The 20,591-nt window shown below is 38.8% G+C and overlaps 1 protein-coding gene across 1 annotated transcript; it reads right to left on the bottom strand.

The window, feature by feature from the left end:
- Positions 1 to 18,771: 18,771 nt before the first annotated feature.
- Positions 18,772 to 20,311, bottom strand: LOC139124249 (uncharacterized). The gene is made up of 2 exons (XM_070690390.1): positions 19,730 to 20,311; positions 18,772 to 18,891 (listed from the first exon to the last, which is right to left on the bottom strand). Exons 1-2 carry the CDS (start codon positions 20,309 to 20,311, stop codon positions 18,772 to 18,774), a joined length of 702 nt encoding a protein of 233 aa, XP_070546491.1.
- Positions 20,312 to 20,591: the final 280 nt, after the last annotated feature.

Raw genomic sequence — 20,591 nt, forward strand, 5'->3', positions numbered from 1 at the left:
CATAAAAAATACTAAATACAAAAGTGATGATACCTTACGGGGGAAAAAGACAGACAGAAAAGCCAAAATTCCGATAAATTGAACAGCAACAAGACAGATTCAAAACTTTCTCTTACGAAGTCTTTTAAATATGTTACATATGTCTGTGAAAAGTACACCTTCAAATATGTTTAATACATATATAAGTGAATTCTGAAATAACAACGTTTTGGAAAGTTCCAGTCTGTCTTTACAACTTGCTTTAGTTTCGTACCTGTAAACCAGTGACCTATAACTACATGTAACTCTCTCAGGTACATGTGTGTTTATAGAAGTTTTATTACTAAACATGTCGTACAGAAGTGTACCTCTATTGAATATTATGCGTGTGTTAATATTAATTATATCATACCAGTATATTGATGGTGCAAATACAGCGATCTGATTGGTCGAGACGCGAAAAGAACCGTGGTATATTGGCAATATACCACGGCGGGCATACGCGCGAGCTCTCAGCTTGGGCAAAACTCCGTTCATGACGTTCAACGCCAGAATTTCAATACACAGTTATGATATAATAGCAATAAATCACACCCAGTGATGGTATACCACTCGATTTTGACCAGTTCACTTCATAAATGCACTCGCTATCGCTCGTGCATATATGTCGTGAACTGGTCAAAATTTCGTGGTATACCATCGCTGGGTGTGCTTTATTGCCTAAACATATTCAATTGGCACATAGATCGCAAGGATGAAATCCTACTTAAAGTTGTATCATTCAGAAAAACTCTCGCTGCCCGTTTTGTTTTTCTTTTTAGTCTAGTTATTCGCATTACAACGCGCCCAGATATTCGAACAATAATAATGAGAGGCAAAACTAAAATGTACTATTATACATTCACCATCGAGAACAATAGAATTTAGCGTGCGCTAAAAAACCGTACGGAACGCCCGTTCCGTAAAACGTTTACAAAGTTTCAAGGCGCCCCATCCCCACTCTCCAGGCAGAGTTCTTATCGCGTATTACCCACAATGCCTGGTGTGTTCGAGTCGGCGATAAGTGACTTTGGCTGATCCCCGCCTCAGCGACAAGCACAAAGAGGCAGGTAATGGGAAACCGCCATATATCGATTTACGAAATCTGATTGGTTGAACCGTGAGCCGCTGTCATTAGCTGTTCAATCTTACTTGGAAGTAAGGCTAAAATTATCACAGTTTCATGATGCGAAAGTGGCTAGAATTTAACTAAGGATTTCAAAACCATACTTACAAGTTTTGAACAGTGCGGACGCAGATACCCGAGACGCGCAAAATCGATTTTCCTTCGTGGGTGGTATGGAACGCGAAAATTTCAAAAAAAATCACTAAATCTAGCGCTACACATTGTCAAGAAATATCGCCTGTAGTTCATCGAGAATTAAACTTATATTAATTATAACTAGGCGAATGGAAAGATAAATAGTTAGATTTACCAAATCGTACATTATTTAGTGTCTTATTAGTTTATATCGCTGAAAATCGCGAAGTCAAAATGTTGTCTCGTGCGTTTTGACAGAAAATACAACTCATTCACTCCTGAATTTTCCAGTCATGCTCATTACATGTTTCTTCTCCAAGTTTGATTTTGTCACTGTCCTTTTACACAGACATCAAACTGAAACGCTATGCCCTCAGTTTTGGCGATAAGGCCGTGAGACGGAAATGTTAACTTAAAATAGCACTGGCGGGTACAGGTAGTCCTTGCAAATCCCTAAAATAACAGCTAAAGCGCATGCGTGAAGGTTGCCCTCTAGCGACGATACTCATTGTAGCGCTTTTCAAATATAATTTTTACTATAACCCAAACGGGATTTGAACCCCCACACACTCACAGCAACATCGCCTAGCTGCTAGGCTCACACAAAACCGTCGGCTACCGTTTACCGTTTCTCATCCTGAACTTTTGCGCTTGAGAAAGTATCTCCCCTATAAAAGTGCAGAAAATTCAGCATAAAAAATGAGGCGATTTACTGAAGCCTTGTATCTCTAAAATGGCCAATATGAATATACTGAAAAAGCATAAATGAATTATTACTGATTGTCACTGATTTTTCTGAAATGCACACTTGCATATTGAGCCAGGAAGGCAAAAAAATTACAAGTATCACAGCTTCAAGGCTATACCTGAGTTCAATTATTTTAACAATTATTGTTCCATGCCGGAAAATGCCGAGAGAGTTTGACCGGTTAAGAAGGGCTTGACTACGCAGTTTCTGCGTAGTGAAGCTTCATTACGTATTCATGGTGACCCCTGGCCAGCTGTCAATAACTTTGGGGGCTTTTGTCTTTTGGCCTGCTTTGCATATGCGTCGTGGACACGACCTGCCAATCACCCAGGTAGTCAATCAAACTATTAATTGACTGTTTACCGACCCAATTAACACTATCCAGCAGTATCAGTCATATTTTAATCGCCTGGCCCGGGTGGGCACAACGTAGGAACGCGTGTATTTCTGTGTGTACGTTTCACTTGTGGTGTTGTTTGTACCATCGTGTGTCCTTGTTTCACCTACAGCATTACCTTCAAGGTGACAGGCTTACTATTAATGTTCAGTATCATTGCACCGAGTTCTGCCCACGGTGAAAATCACCTGTTTTGCCTACTAATTACTGCCCGTCGCTGCCCGTCCTGAATGTAGCCTATCTATAGCTTAATAATCACATAAATCATTTATCAGTTTTGATATATACTCCTAAATTGTAAGTTTGATCAAAATCGAGACCACATTCAAGGGCTATGCAGACTGTCCATGTAAGCACACACAGTGACAAGAAGGCGGCAAACACCTACTCACCAAGCACATCGAATCGGCGAAAAGAAGCATAAAAAGCTAGGCTTATCGCCAAAACAAACGCGCCAAGCGCTAACAAAAACCCATATCAAGCGGCCCTTTTCAGGGCCACCAAATACTCCAAAAAGGGAACTACCAAAAATACGATAAGATGACATAGAACACACAAACACTTAAAAGAAATAACAAAAATCGTACACATAACAAACAACTGAAACACAACATTAAATACAAAATAAACAATCACAGTAACGTAACAGAAAACATGGCCGTGGGAAATAAATCAGCTATTTCCAAAGAAAAGCCGACAACAACATGAAATTCAACAACAACCTATCATCGCTCAAACTATGAAACTCCGAAAAATAGTACTAGGCAAAAGCCTTAAAATTCATTCGGACACCAACAAAACCAAACAGAATAAAACTACCTCAGGATTTCAACAAATAAAGTCGTATAATGTGACTACGCTACATCGTGAGACACAAACAATCGCAACAACACCAATTCAAAGAAAAGTCAAATTGGACTCCACGAACAACAAAAAAACAAAAACTTGAAAGCTATCTGAAGCTGCTAAACTCGCACTTCTAGAGATACCCTTTCAAACAAGGAAACAAAACATGTCGCGTGCCAAAAGAATCGCGATAAACCAGCTTGCAAACATTGGACAAATTTGAGAAAATAACCCTTCGACAAGGGTCGGTTTTTCGTTATTGTCAACACAAACGATTACGTACTCGAATGCGAAAGGCAATTACGTAACACTCAGTATTATACACAACAAGCCAGAACAAACAGTAAACAAAGTAAATGAACTATTAATTAAAATGTACGAGAACAAGCACATCAACCAGGATACTTGTAAGTATCTTGATCCAATAAACATAAAATCCGTACCCCGCAGTGGTAATTATTGCCTAAAATTTCACAAACCTCCGCAAAAATCTAAAAGACACACCAGTCAAACAAAATTTACCGAAGTAAAGAAATATAGAACAAACAAACCGAACCACCAAACGGACTCACAACGTGACCAAAATTAATATACTTGCCTCGCTAATCGGAAAGCAAGACCACTAAAATGCATTAAAATAAATTTTCACAAACACAAACTAAGGAAAGAATCTACACTGCGACTGATGAGAAACCACACTCGGGTTTCGAAACGCAAGCGTCAAAGGGCGACTCTATCACCTTTGTAACACCACAGGTCCGGCTGCGTCTCGCCATAAGCTTTCCCCACACAAACAAAACATTACCGTACACACTTATCCAAACTTCTCTACAAATATCCAAAGCGAAACAAACATTTCATTAACACAAACAATCGGATAAGAATGTAGGAACACATTTTCGAAACGAATCAAACACAAACTCGACACAAAAACATTTAGGATAGTTAGGTGGGGAGCCTGTTTCACATTTTTTACATCTCGCTATACTGTCTATGATTCTAAAATAAAGTCATCTGCCACTTTTTCTGTATACCCGGTTTGGCAAAACTCATCTCTTCAATCGAAAGTCGGGCGATTTCATGGTTCTTTGGGGCACTTAAGTGTACGTCGAGCTTAAGGAATGTAGTTACATTCGCGATGTTTTATTCGAAAATTATTTATTCCTTCAAGGGCAAATGCACATAATTTATGCTGTTGGAAATACTGGCCGCTCATAAACAAGACAATAAACTCAATATATGTGCATTTTTACTTATTGTCAAAGTACCACCGACACCCACAAAAAACCAAATGGTTCAGTCCAGGTATTTGCAACTCTGCCATCCGACTGGTCAACAGGAAATCAACCATAGCTGTCTTTTGGCACGCGTATACGCCAGTCACCTAGGCGACGGTAATCTGCACCACTTATCACCATCGGGAAGGTACTCCTCCCCATATACCACTGGTGACCCCACCCTCAAGGCACTGCGTCATTCGACCAAGCATTGTTATTGTAATTTCCTGCATAAAATTAACAGCGAGGTCAACCGGTCAAACTCTCTCGGCATTCTCTCATGCTAAAAGTACAGGTTTAATTAATGATGAGGTTATGCGATTTACCTAAATTAAAATACGTATTTTTTATAAATCTCTTACAATTTGATGCAATAAGTATCTTATAACAATATAACAACAATATGCCCTATAAACTTTATTTTAACTCTATAGCCATGATAGGTATACGCCTCTTTTCACAAGGGTCAAACACAAAGAAAACTTATACACAGAAGACAGAGTACAGGATAACAACAACATTACAACACAGACAGGTTTCATGTAAAAGTGTCGAAAAAGCTTTGTCGATAAAATTTGTAACAAGCCTGCTTAAAACCTCTAACACTTGTACAACTTCTTATTGCTGAAGGCAAATTGTTGTACGGGTAATTACTCAAAAAGACTGCTTAAATAATTCGGTTCTAGCAAATGTAACTTGTAGAGCTTTATTACTAATAAATCTTAAAATCTTTGTGGATATTTGTACTACGTTGAAACAAAATTCATAAAATTGCAGCAAATCTAGATTGTAATAATGATTAATGTCTTTAATGGCAATAAATCATTGTTGTAATGACATGTCAAAAAGAAATTTAAATGTTTCAGTCTTGTCACGCATAACGTTCACTGGCCGTCAGTCCATGTAGTGTTGATCTGAAAGAATAAGTTCACACCACTATTAATATACATGCATATTAAAAACCAGCAAATTTATCATTTATTATACATATGTTTTAAAAGTATTTGTCAATGATTGTTTATCAAGTCCTCAGTCAATTGTTAAGACAATTTAGTGCGTAAATTGTATAAAGAATGACACTCTTTGAAAATTATCACTTCAATGGATAAACATGCATGATATATTAACAGATATCAGTAGCAGATATTGTTATATAAAACAGGATTTTCACAAAACATCCTTCCATATCAGCTGTTCTGTGGAATCGTCCGACTTAAATGCTCTCATTTGTTTCTGATAGGATCTCATCTCACAAACTTAATGCACATCCGACGTGAACTCCCAATAGACTCCCTATGCTTGATATGAACTTCAGCCTAATTAGTATACAGCATCGCCCTCTAGACTATCATTTTCTCTAATGTGTACACTGGTGAAGCTAAAAAATAGTCACTGCTATATGGCTAAAGACGCGGGTCATAGGAAGGGGACTTTTTTTTTCATGTTTAATACTACGTCACATTGTAGACAGTCAGAGAAAAATCGAGAGAAGAATCGGAAATCGTACCCAAAAATGCAAGAAGGTCGTTATTGACGATAGACTATAACAGGTATGAATTCAGAGACGTATTGGAAGCCATCGATGCTGGTTTATTAAGTAAACTATAGCTTTCTGTCAGGAAAATCCGTCTCCGAACTCGGCTGTACGTGCGTATAGCGGCTATTCCATTTCCCGACTTTCTATGTTTCTAATGCATACCAAAGCGGCCATCGCCGTATATCGAACAGCAAGTGACTGTGGCTCGAGGGTAACTTGCAGGGTATTGTTTTTGAAATACCGCGACGGTTATAGCTATTCTGCATGATAATACATTAAGTAAGCGACAGAAGATTGTCAACTTAATGCTTCCCTAACAAATAACTGGATTAAACGACCATGATACTAAATATGAATATTGTGAACGAAGTTATCATCAATTATATCGCCTGGAAAGTTAATGTACTTCCGGTTTTCAGGTGTCTGCATTTCATACGCTATCGTAATGTCAAATGACCTCCTCCAGAAGCGATATTCACAAAATCTCTTCCTATACATAAACTGTTACGGAAATTACCAAAATTGTTCAAGATAAGGCCGTGAGACGGAAATGTTAACATCAGAAAGCAGGACATAATACTGACAACTTTCTCCTTACGATGCAATCCACTATCGTCAGCAATGTCAATTTTCTTTGGGCATATTTACATTATTTAGAGGAGGATTACTGCATGAACGGTCAATTTTGATCGGAGACCAGTATTCTTAAAATAAGATTACTTAAAATATTCGATCTCAAACTTACTTGGCGAAATTAAACGAAAATTTGGAGGGCTCCACCTACCTGAACCGTCATCCAGTCAGTCTGATGTTGCTCTGAAGCGCACGCCAGGACCCCTTGGCAACGATGGAATTTGGCATAAGCATGCTTAGCAACAACGGAAAAATCGCATATCTGCGTCCGCACTGGAAATATTGGCAGCTACCAGACTAGACTAAAAAGCACGCGACAAAAAAGGATGCATGATGTGCGGACATGCGCTATTAACAACTTCCGGGAGAGCAAAAACTGTCTCATTTTAAAATGGCAGTTTGCCTGTATCTGCGTCTTACTATGTGCTGCGTCTGGTCACGTGAGACGTAGTGATCAGCGAATAAGTGACTCTGCCACAGGTGTCCTGTTTACGTGGTAAATCGCCACATACCGATCGGCAAACCGGTCAGCTCGAAACCAAAGTCAGCTCGAAAACCGACACTGTGACGAACTCGCTTAAAATACAAAGTCCATCCTCCATGCAAAAATGTTCATCGGTTTGAAAACTAATTACTATAAGTTTATAGCAAAACACGAACTGGGAAAATATAAGTAGCATTGGAACTAATTTTAAATAGTGTTATTATTCGTGAAGAAACAAGGCTTTGACCTGTTCTGATCTTTGGGCAAACCCCTGTATCGTCTGCTGATGATGTATTTTCTTGAATTGTGACCTCTCCTGCACTCGAAGTTATTTACCAAGGCCGTATATATGAACACTCAAAAGAAAGAACAATAAATAAACACTGAAAAGAGAAAATGGCGTTTTTATTTGAATTTGTAGATAACTGTGCGCATGCTGGAAAGAATTCGAACTGCCGCGCGTTACTGTGGCATAACCATGGCTACAGTGTGCGACAGGTAAAAAAGTAGTTCATTCGACGTTCCAATGACCTCGAGGTTACATGAATATTAATCTGCCTGTGCCAGAGATACTTATGAGCGTACGCGCGATAATAACTCTGGTTCCGAGGTGTGTTGAACGGTTCCAAGGGACTCATTGGAACAGTGCCAGAACTTGTCTCTCGCGCGCTCTGTACGTACGTGTGTAGTGCACACACACAATCCAGAACTTGCAGAAGCGCGTCCGAGATAGCGTTGTACACTTGCGCTATAAATCGGAAGAAAAATTGTTGACCTTGCACGAAAACGGTCATTACTCTGACAATTTGATGCCCCAGTCACGAATATAAGATATATACTAATATGTCACAGGTCTGACCTGCGAGCGAGCGGAGCGTAGGGTATATCGTCATATATTGATGTTTTAAGGCAATAGCATGCTAATTTCTGTGTTTGATGCATGAGGCCATTGAGTTGAATTGCTGTCAATTCTTTTCTAGAATAACATTTATAGCGAGCGCAGCGAGAGCGACCGAAGGCCGTTCGCGAAGCGAGCATTAACAGTGCGGACGCAGATATGCGATTTTTCCGTTGTTGCTAAGCATGCTTATGCCAAATTCCATCGTTGCCAAGGGGTCCTGGCGTGCGCTTCAGAGCAACATCAGACTGACTGGGTGACGGTTCAGGTAGGTGGAGCTCTCCAAATTTTCGTTTAATTTCGCCAAGTAAGTTTGAGATCGAATATTTTAAGTAATCTTATTTTAAGAATACTGGTCTCCGATCAAAATTAAGCGTTCTTGCAGTAATCCTCCTCTAAATAATGTAAATATGCCCAAAGTAAATTGACATTGCTGACGATAGTGGATTGCATCGTTAGGAGAAAGTTGTCAGTATTATGTCCTGCTTTCTAATGTTAACATTTCCGTCTCACGGCCTTATCTTGAACAATTTTGGTAATTTCCGTAACAGTTTATGTATAGGAAGAGATTTTGTGAATATCGCTTCTGGAGGAGGTCATTTGACAGTACGATAGCGTATGAAATGCAGACACCTGAAAACCGGAAGTACATTAACTTTCCAGGCGATATAATTGATGATAACTTCGTTCACAATATTCAGTATTCAATATTTAGTATCATGGTAGTTTAATCCAGTTATTTGTTAGGGAAGCATTAAGTTGACAATCTTCTGTCGCTACTTAATGTATTATCATGCAGAATAGCTATAACGGTCCCGGTATTTCAAAAACAATACCATGCAAATTACCCTCGAGCCACAGTTACTTGCTGTTCGATATACGGCGATGGCCGCTTTGGTATGCATTAGAAACATAGGAAGTCGGGAAATGGAATAGCCGCTATACGCACGTATACCTATCATGGCTATAGAGTTAAAATAAAGTTTATAGGGCATATGTTGTTGTATTGTTGTAAGATACTTATTGCATCAAATTGTAAAAGATTTATAAAAAATACGTATTTTAATTTAGGTAAATTGCATAACCAAATCATTAATTAAACCTGTACTTTTAGAACAATAATTGTTAAAATAATTGAACTCAGGTACAGCCTTGAAGCTGTGATACTTGTAATTTTTTTCCCTTTCTGGCTCAATATGCAAGTGTGCATTTCAGAAAAATCAGTGACAATCAATAATAGTTCATTTATGCTTTTTTAGTAAATTCATATCGGCCACTTTAGAGATACAAGGCTTCAGTAAATCGCCTCATTTTTTATGCTTAATTTTCTGCACTTTTATAGGGAAATACTTTCTCTAGCGCAAATTAAAGTTCAGGATGAGATACGGTAAACGGTAGCCGACTGGTTTTGTGTGAGGCCTAGCAGCTAGGCGATGTTGCTGTGAGTGTGTGGGGGTTCGAATCCCGTTTGGGTTGTAGTAAAAATTATATTTGAGAAGCGCTACAATGAGTATCATCGCTAGAGGGCAACCTTCACGCATGCGCTTTAGCTGTTATTTTAGGGATTTGCAAGGACTACCTGTACCTGCCAGTGCTATTTTAAGTTAACATTTCCGTCTCACGGCCTTATCGCCAAAACTGAGGGCATAGCGTTTAAGTTGGATGTCTGTGTAAAAGGACAGTGACAAAATCAAACTTGGAGAAGAAACATGTAATGAGCATGACCGGAAAATTCAGGAGTGAATGACGCACGAGACAACATTTTGACTTCACGATTTTTCTGCAATATAAACTAATAAGACACTAAATAATGTACGATTTGGTAAATCTAACTATTTATCTTTCAATTCGCCTGGTTATAATTAACATGAGTTGAATTCTCGATGAACTACAGGCGATATTTCTTTACAATGTGTAGCGCTAGATTTAGTGATTTTTTTTTGAAATTTTCGCGTTCCATACCACCCAAGAAGGAAAATCGATTTTGCGCGTCTCGGGTATCTGCGTCCGCACTGTAGACTAACGCGTGTACACGAAATTTAGAATGGAATCTCTATATACCTACGAGTTTGAAAAGAGAGCACTTCCATGGAGGCGGCCATTTTGAATACTTTTACACGGATTGCGTGAAATTAAAGATATCATCTACCACAAATCCTACTCGACAATGTGTATTTCCGACAAAAGAATCTCTCTGTTCCAAAGAAAGTGTGAAATTTGGTTCAAAATGACTATTTTCGATCACTGTTGAAAGCCCGGTTCGGTCATCACTAGGCGCCGCCATTTTGAAACAAGCCAACTCTCGCGAGAACGAACGGTCAACTCACGCGAGAATTAAAAATCGTGTGCTTGAGAGCTATAGCTACCGACGGAAATATCAAGTACGTGTTTTACATTAGACTGCCTCTGTTCCGGCGTTGTTACAATAAACTGATCGGAATCATGTAATTTACCAGTTTTAAATAATTTTCGTTAGGAAACTTGGCATTTCCGGTTAAATTGCTGTAATAATCTATAAATGTTATTCTAGCAAACAATTGACAGCAATTCATCAAACAAAGAAATTAGCATGCTATTGCCTGAAAACATCAATGACAATATGCCCTACGCTGCGCTTGCTCTTAGCTCACACCTGTTTATATATTATCGCAATTATCGCAAACCCGAAGGTATATAGAGATTCCATTCTAAATTTCGTGTACACGCGTTAGTCTTATGCTCGCTTCGCGAGCGGCCTTCGGCCGCTCTCGCTGCGCTCGCTACTATATTACGAAAATGCCACAAAGGATGCACTCGGACATTGGCGCCGCACATCGCCCTAGGCTTAGCGTCGGGCGATACGCTGCGCCAATGTCCTCGTGCATCCTTTGCGGTATTTTCATAATAAGCTCATATTATAAAAGAGAAGTATTTTACAATGACTGCGTAAATGTTTGTAACTGGGTAAGAGCCAATCAAGACATTTGTTCCCGGCGGCCATGTCGCAGAAAATGGCAACCATCGATTATTCAATTTAGTCATCTTTGTGTGTAATTGTCACAAACAGTGTACAAAGTAGTTGAAGTATTATATTAACTGCTTTCCATGTCATCTGTAATTTTACTAGCTGTAACTTTCCTTTGACTTTTATTTGTTTTTAAAGCTATACTTTCGCTCGTGCCAGTCCCAAAGTATACTGAGACGCTATACAGAACAATCTCCGAATGAGAAATGCCGTATGTTATTGTGAACGTGAATTCCGGTTTTGACTGGTTCATTTGTCGCTTATCACATTTCACATTTTAAAACAAGCGACGTAACGGCCGATATAGCTCCGCTGTGTCTATGTAGAGAATAACTATTTTCGACACATGTTGATGAAGAAGGTGGAAATCTTTGATAGCTCATTTCAATGGCCAGAAAAAAGTGGCTAAAATAGCTGCAAAAATACACAATTGAAGATTTCATCATAATTTGAATATATCACATTGGATCATCCCTGAGAACATGTCAGCCAAAGCTATCTGACAAGTATTTTTTTGAGAATGAAATTTTCTGACCAAAAATGGCAAAAATTGCCCCAAAAATAAAAATTGCAGATTTCACCATAATTTCAATGTATCATATATAAAGATAATCCCTCGGAACCTGTTTACCAAATAGCAAAGCTATCGACTTTCAGTTTTTTAGAAACAAACCAAAAATGGCAAAAATTGCCCCTAGAAAATATAATCACCATAATATCAATATATCACATTTAGTTCATCTGTAGGAACCTGTACATCAAATTTCAAAGCTATCAGACCAGTACACTTGCAAATAAGTTTGCTGACTTCTTCGCAAATAAGATCCGTAAGGTGAGACATGACCTTGATAAGCAGGTGAAACAGACTAGTATTGACAACAGTTCTCCATGTACACTAGAGCAACAGCTGACAACATTTACACCGGTTTCCTCAGACATCATTAGGAAGATCATCATGCAGTCACCCAGTAAACACTGTAAACTAGATCCAATACAAACGTGGATGGTAAAATCGTGTGTAGAGGCACTCTTGCCCTTGATCACAGAAATTATCAACACATCTTTGGCTAATGGTTGTGTTCCTCATTCACTGAAAACTGCCTTGCTTACACCTATAATTAAAAACCGCCAACTTTGCCCAGAGGAACTTAAGAACTATCTTCCAATTTCTAATATACCATTCGTGGCCAAAGTACTTGAGAAAATAGTTGCAGCTGAGCTTCATCGACATCTTAAAGACAACAATCTGTATACAAAGATGCAATCTGCATATCGTCAACACCATAGTACTGAAACGGCAATTATTCGTGTTTACAACGACATACTTCGAGCTATCGATGGACAGCAAGAAGTCATCCTTATCCTTCTAGACCTATCATCGGCATTTGATACTATTGATCATCAAATTTTTCTTAAGGTTCCAAGACAAGAAATCGGCCTTTCAAAGCTAACGATTCTCTATTGGTTAATAAGCTCAGAACCCCCGTAAATTATATATTTTCCGAAAGCCTAGATATAGAGAAACATTTTTGTTACCATAGTGTCACCGTTGTTTACATAACTATCACGTGATAGGTAATTTGCATAACCTTTCCCTATGTTTTGTTTCAATGCTTTGAGATATATGGCTGAAATTTGTGTGAGTGCAAGCTGTCCCAGGTATCTTTAAAAGAGTGTCTCAGAATTTCTTTAACCTTCTTAAACACTTTTTATGCCCGAAAAACTTCCAGAGCAGCGAATTTAACCCTAAAAACCCTGAAACACACTTAAGAAGAGCGTTGTGACAGCTTGTATTCCAGCAAGTTTGAGTCAGATATTTTGAAGTATTGACACAAAACATAGGGAATACCAATTTTGAAAGGTTATGCAAATTACCTGTCATTTGATAGTTATGTAAACAATGGTAAAACTGTGGTTACCAAATTGTTTCCCTATATCCAGGCTTTCAGAAAATGTATAATTTAGGGAGTTTCTGAGCTGATTAACCACCAGAGAATTGTTACATTAAAAAGGTCAATTTCTTGTCTTGGAACCTTAACAGATTGCAGTATTGTTTCGGTATAACCGGCTTGGCTCCTTCGTGGTTTGAATCATACTTAGAGAACAGAGTTCACCATGTATATTTAGAAGGACTCAATCTACCAGTCACACTCTGGAATTTGGAGTTCCGCAGGGATCAGTGCTTTGGCCGATTCTCTTTAATATCTACATATCGCCTTTAGAGCCCTTGATTTTCAAACACAATATCAACTGTATGATGTATGCGGATGACTCCCAAGTGTATATGATTATGAAACGATCACAACATGCAACAACAATTTCAAGTATCGAAGTATGTATTGAGGAAATGCGAGCATGGTATACATCCAACAAGCTTAAACTGAACGATAACAAGATTGAGATAATCCATTTTTCGTCACGCTTCAGTAAAACAATTCCGATACCATGTATCAACATTGGTGAAAGCTCTGTATGTGCATCATCAGTTACACGTGACCTTGGTGTCATGCTTGATTGAGGACTTAAAATGACAAACCATGTAAACTACATCTGCAAAACAGCATCTCTAGCAATCAGAAAAAAATTGTCAAATTCGACGATACTTTGACAATACCAGCACTGAAAAAACTCGTCCACGCGTTCATTACATCTAGACTGGACAACTGCAATGCTGTGCTGTATGGGCTTCCAAAAAAAGAGTTGCAAAAACTGCGAGTCCAGAATACAGCCATAGACTTGTAGTCAGGAGCAGGAAATGTGATCTTATCTCTTCTGTATTACGAGATCTCCACTGGTTGCATGTGAAGAAGCGCATTGACTATAAAATTCTACTTACTGTCTACGAGGCTTTAAACAAGTCATGTCCATCGTATATCACTTAACTCCTGTCTTTGAAAAAGGTGTCGCGAATTTTGCGATCCAACCACAATGCTACTTTGACTGTTCCGCATTTTGCAACCTCTACTTACGGTGAACGGGCTTTCTCTGTGGCAGGTCTAAAATTATGGAACTCTGTTCCTTATAAAACCAGATCCGCTGTATCAATTGGATCTTTTAAACCTCAGCTTAAAACTTTTCTTTTTACCGATTCTTAATGTTTTTTAATGTATTTATACTGAACTGATTTTGTTAAAGCTTAATGTATTTGTATTTTACCTGGTTTTGTAAAGCGCATAGAGACTTTATGTATAATGCGCTGATAAGAACTATTTTTATTATTTTATTTATTTTAAAGTGTGAGTCCTGCCACATTTTGAGACTTTTTCGTTTGACTTGGGGCATATACTATAGTTCTGGTTGTCAATGAAATTGTATTAATAAAACAAACATTTACACACAAACTGAAGCTTATTTGAGCGGTTTTTAGACGGTTGTATTATGTTATTTCGACGAAAACACGGGAAAAGTTGCACTTTTCGATTTCCATCATGGCGACATTTTCCGGAAATTGCCGAGCTCGCCCCGTTTTGGCGCAAGTAGCTGTGACGTCACTAATAGAATAGGTGATGGTGACTTCGTGCATTGACTATGGAGATTGTGATAATTTCATGAGTGAAAGCAGTGCAACTGAGAATATCATCGTCACAGACGATATGACAAAGCTGTTCAGAATTTACAGGCCTGCAAATTTTAACTGTCGGAACCTTAACCTAAACGAGAACAAGAGCGGAACTCTTGTTGACCGTCGCGTCAGTGACAAGCCCACCGTGACCACAGTCAAACACACCAGTGCACTACCGTACACACAACCGCAAGCTAACAAAATATAAATATAAGTCTAGAGTTGCCATCCCACCTTATTATTACTTCTCAACACAAATTGCCTCGTTCAAAATCTGTATATAAAATTTGAATTACACCAAGACGCTTGTAGATAAATGTAGTAGAGGTCAAGTTGAAAATTGTCCACCGTTCATAACACACATCTTTCGACTTTCCAACAGCTGGAAGTGGAACAGGCTGAGGGTCATGTTAGCATAAACACCAAAGGTAGTATTCTCGCCGCAAAATCTTCAGTTTGGCGTTATAAAACCTCACATGAATACTGGCACTTTTAAAAATATGTGACCGTTAAGACACGTCTAGCCAAATTCTCGAAAAATTGACACGATGTAAATATCGGGCACACTGGCACTCGCGGCCGGACGGCTCAGCCGGCCATTTCTGTGACGGAGTGATCAGCTACGCTTCCGCAGTTTTTTTTCTTGATTAAGTGTCAGCGATATAAAGCACAGTGTTCATTGTTTCATGACTGCGAAATTCTCAAAGAAGCTAAAATATTTTAGGGGAGACTTAGTCGAGCAGAAGGGAACAGATGACGACAACGCGACTGCTTCGTCAACAGTATAAACTTCTTTGCATGCTACACGTTGTGTCACTGTTACTGGCAGCGCCGTGCTGTATTATACACAACCTATATTCTAAGTCACGGCACTCGAAAATGTGCACCGCAGAAAACGCTTGTCTGAATGCCTCTTTTCCGACCCTTTCTTGTAATTTTGTCAAATGCGGCTAATAATTCATCCTAAAATGCAATAAACTGACAATGGCTGCAGTTACTTCAGCCACCAAAGGCGTAACTTCTCACCATGTTGAAGCCACAGCGGTAAAGCATTCGCTATGGCCGAGGTGAACACACTCACTCGTACATTCTGTTAGTTACGTCATTTCCGGTGGCAAAGCCCGCGAATTCCGAAACGACCCGAATGGCAGCTAACTTCAAAGTCGCACAACATATTGCATTTTAATAATATTTAACCGTGTCGTTTCATTGAGGTGATGCATTTATTTGATAAAGTAGGGGTGGCAAAATCATATAGCATGGCTCATTTTAAGCAAAATTAACTTTTAATTTATGCGGGACATACACTTTAAGAAACATTTTGACCAAAAATGGCAAAAATTGCCCCAAAAACTCAAAATTGTACACTTCATCATAATTTCAATAAATATCATTTAGTTCATCTATAGGAACCTGTATACCAAATTTCAAAGCTATCAGATGAGTAGTTTATGAAATGCACATTTTTTGACCAAAATGGCAAAAATTGCCCCCAAAATACAAAATTACAGATTTCATCAGAAATTCAATATATATTACTTAGTTTATCCACAGAAACCTGTATACCAAATTTCAAAGCTATCAGACCAGTACTTTTTGGGAAACACATCTTTAGACCCAAAAATGGCAAAAAAAATGCCTTAAATGCAAATTTGCATATTTCTGCACAATTTGAACAAATCTGAAATACATGATTCCTAGGGACCTATGTACCAAATATCAAAGCTATCTGACTGGTAGTTTTGAAGAAGATCTTTAAAGATTTTTTGACCAAAAACGACAAAAATTGCCTTAAAAATACAAATGCACAAATTTCACCACGAGTTGAACAAATCTAACTTAGGTCACCCTATGTAAACTACATATCAAATTTCAAAGCAATCGGACAAGCGATTTCAGAGAAGAAGAGTTTATTACCAAAAACAGTAAAAAATGCCCCAAAAATACAAATATGCAAATTTCACCACAATTTGAACAAACTTAAGTGAAGTTACCCCAAGTGAGATGCATATAAAATTTCAAAGCAATCGGACTTGCGGTTTCAGAGGAGAAAGCAATTGTTGACGGACGACGGACGACGACGGAAAATCAACCAATTTGATAAGCGGAGCTAAAAATGTCTTTGTTTTTAAAGGCTTACTTTTTCTTTCGATAATTGTACTTTTAAGTTTGGGTGAATAATAAACCATTCTTGCATCACTGGACAAGATGATGAAAACACAAATTGATTATCTTGATAAACGTTACGGTAAAGACAGAAGAAAAGGACGGACATTATTCATATTGTCAATGCAATTGCGAAGTGGTGGCAGAATCAGGGCTTGAAGACTGCGCCTTCAATTCCATGAATTTAACTTCATATGATTGCGTCGGCTAATGTGAAACGGAGAGATGGCTCTTAAATGTAAATTTAATATGGTGATTCATGTTTATTACAAATATGATGATTAAATCCAAACTATATTATACAAAAGCAAAAGTAATCGCGTTCACACTTAAAATGGTAAAATATTAATTGTGTTAGATCCATACTTTTGTAAATATCAACACGAGGAAATTGTAATTTATAAGATCGTTATTAGAATTTCTATTGAATTGAAGCTTTCTAACTAAACTGGCATCTTGATCTTTCAGACTGTTTGAAGTTTACGTAATTTCCAAGAGAACTTCCAATCTGAAACTAGATACACCGGGCATAATGTCTTCGAAATGATAACTACACAGTCAAAATTAATATTACTCGGGTATGGGATATTTTGAACAGATAGTTTGCTTATCGCTGTTGAGTTTCTAATAAACATCGACCGATATCTATTTCGTGCTTGTACATCTGTATTAGAACTTTATCAAACTGACACGGAGCATTTCAGTTGAGTTTTGAATACAATTGAGATGCAAATGGTGCATTACTGTAAGACAGCAACGGTTTATCGAATAAAATATAGCTGCATACAATAACATGCAGCTTCCGTGTTATATAACGACGGTATACCACGGGATTTTAAACAGTTCACGATATATGAGCACGAGCAATAGTAAGTGCATATATGAGTCAACTTGTTAAAATAAACAACTTGTTAAGAGTCAACTTGTTAAAATCGAGTGATACACCCGTTGCTAGCGATGGTATACCACGAGATTTTGACCAGTTCACGACATATGTGCACGAGCGATAGCGAGTGCATATATGAAGTGAACTGGTCAAAATCTCGTGGTATACCGTCGCTGGGTGTGATTTATTGCTATTATATCATAACAGTATATTGAAACTCTGGCATGGAACGTCAAAAACAGGTTTTGGCTCTTGCCGAGAGCTCGCGCGTATGCCTGTCATGGTATATCGCGAATATACCACGGTTCTTTTCGCGTCTCGACCAATCAGATCGCTGCATTTGCGCCATCAATATACTGGTATGATATAATAGCAATTGTATCATAATGTTAAATTGAAATTGTGGCTTAAAACGTAAAAATGATTTTTTCTGATAGCCCGTGCTTTTTCCAACCGTGCTGTACTGTGAATATATTTTCACGTCTCGACCCATCAGTTGCAGAACTTGGGCCATCAATATGCTGGCATGATATAATAAAGTGTTAAGAGGATTTCGAACAGATAGGCCTATATTCTGCACTTTTACAACTTAAAGTAGTATGCGCCTCAGGGTCAGATTTCCAGAGTTCAATGTTTCATTGTCATAATAATCTAGTCTGTAACTTTGAAACATGTAAGGCAAATTAACTTTTAATCATCTCGCTATTTTTCAAAAGCGAAAACGTAATACTAGTATTCCCCTTCGAGTAATCACAGGGAAACACTTATGGTAGTTTGTTTCTCCAATACCAAACTTTGCACCGTAACGCTTTACTGTCGTTCTCGAAGGGAATGTCTAAACATTTCGTGCAGGAAAGCATCAGCAAAGCTTACATTTTTTTTTCGAAATACAAGTTACCGTAAACCACAAACGTTTGTCGTCAATGTAAAGAATCTAACCTATTAACTAGCATAATTTCATCACATGTCAAGTAAGGGAAATCCAATGGCGTTGATCAAGTTGACCTGACCCTTGACCTTTCACTCATCGTAACTGTCGATTATGGATGCGTTGTTAGTTATCATCGTTTGCTTCATACTTGACAGTTATTTCAGTCTCTGTGACGTACGTGTATGCTGTGTCTATTTCCAGTGAAGCTTGTTGTGGCTCCGAGTTTGATGTGAAGCGCTTCACCTTTAAGGAAAGATTGAATCCGTTGTTAAAACATTTAATAGAATGTCATTTGGCGGTGGAGATTGCGAGGTTAGAGATGCGCCGAATTCGGGGTTGAACCCTAACTCATGAATACAAGAGAACATTGTCAATTTGGAGTGTACTAGTATTGGTGGAAAATATTGGTTAAAGCTCAATTAATCTTGTCCTTTATTAATTCATTGTCAATAATTCTTGTCCTCTGTCTGTCACCGCGAAGATGCATGTTCTTGTTCGACTCTCAAAACCATGTCGGAATGATCACTGTTCTCGTCTTCGTCACGGCCTGTATGTGTGCTATGCTCAATAACATCTATGACAATTTAATTTTTGTTCGGGCTGGAATTCATTGGCGAACAAAAGCATTGCAGAGAGAAATACAGTGTGTTGTGATAGCGAGGCGAGTTCAATGTACTTTGTATTGCAACATACGTTTTGTGGGGGTGGCGACCATTTTGAATTCTTAATAATGGTATCTCTGGTACCAAAATTTGCACAATGACTTCTAATGTTTGTATTTGGTTTAGAAAGACTATGGTTGAAAGTTCCCTTAAGGAAATAACATCAATGATAGCAACGGCGATCGCACGGCAACTGGACAACATTACAGTAGCTAGTAGCTTTAGAGTTCAATTTTGTCGCTTAGGGTACAGATGCATTTTGAATTCACTTTTTTGTCAAAAAGGTCATCATCATCATCATCGTCGTCGTCGTCGTCGTCGTCATCATCATCGTCATCATCACTACTTAACCAGTGTACCACTATCATCCCAACGCCAATTCTATCACCATCACCCTTATTAAGTATTTATATACCTACCATTTGCGTGAAGTAAATCGGAAGTTGTAAGACTTTGCCGTCGACATTTTCGCCGTCTTTACAGACGCATGTCATTCCTGCGATGGCGATTGCATAGCCACAGAGCATAAACGTCAAAACTAGAAAGGCAACCACAAGGCCGATCACAGGCCCAGCAGGAGGGATCCCCGGGAGAATGAATGTCGCAGACAGCAGCCAAAAGCCTCTCCAGTGTTGGACGACGGCAAGGTGTTGTAGGAGGAACCACGTATCTTCCAGTACCAGTCGCGGGACAGGGTTCTTAGCGTGCCTGGAGAGGAGACTCGCCGGGTAGCGGAAGATGTAGACCACCAGAACAAGAATCGCTGCCGCTGCAAACGACGCCAAGGCCGACTTTGTAATATCATTGGGATAAAGCAAGTGGTCGGTGATACCCCAAACAGAGAACCAGACGAGGGCGACAACTGCCTGGAGTAGAACACTCGCTGTAATTTCAAGCATTCGGAAAAGGATTCCAGCGTCTCTTTTGTAGCATCTGGTTTTTACGTAATAATAGTCACCATCCAAGTCGAGAGGTAGAGGAGCCAGTGGTGCGGTTACCATAGAGTAACTAATTCGAAAGATCCACAAAATAACGCAAGTGACTATCCAGGTGACAGCGTAAACTTCGAGCGTTGTGCCGGCATACACCCACACCAAGCCCCAGCTACCCCGCCAAAGTTTAATCACAGCTACCGAGTAAAGATATACGTGTAAACGCGTGGCTATGTACCAAGCTGCCGTCTTCGCCTTGCAGAGTTTGACAAGCTTGTCCTGCAAGGCGATGAAAACGAATGAGAAAAAAAACCCAACGGAGAATGAAGTCCAGCTGCTAAGTTTTGCA

The sequence above is a fragment of the Ptychodera flava genome, chromosome 2 (assembly GCF_041260155.1).
Source record: "Ptychodera flava strain L36383 chromosome 2, AS_Pfla_20210202, whole genome shotgun sequence".
Lineage (NCBI taxonomy): Eukaryota > Metazoa > Hemichordata > Enteropneusta > Ptychoderidae > Ptychodera > Ptychodera flava.

What these genes read in the sequence shown, in the direction of transcription:
- LOC139124249 (XM_070690390.1), bottom strand. Translation starts at nt 20,311, where the DNA reads ATGGTAACCGCACCACTGGCTCCTCTACCTCTCGACTTGGATGGTGAC. An exon ending in CGATTTACTTCACGCAAATG is followed by an intron (nt 18,892 to 19,729) that starts GTAGGTATATAA and finishes CTTTCCTTAAAG; the next exon opens with GTGAAGCGCTTCACATCAAA.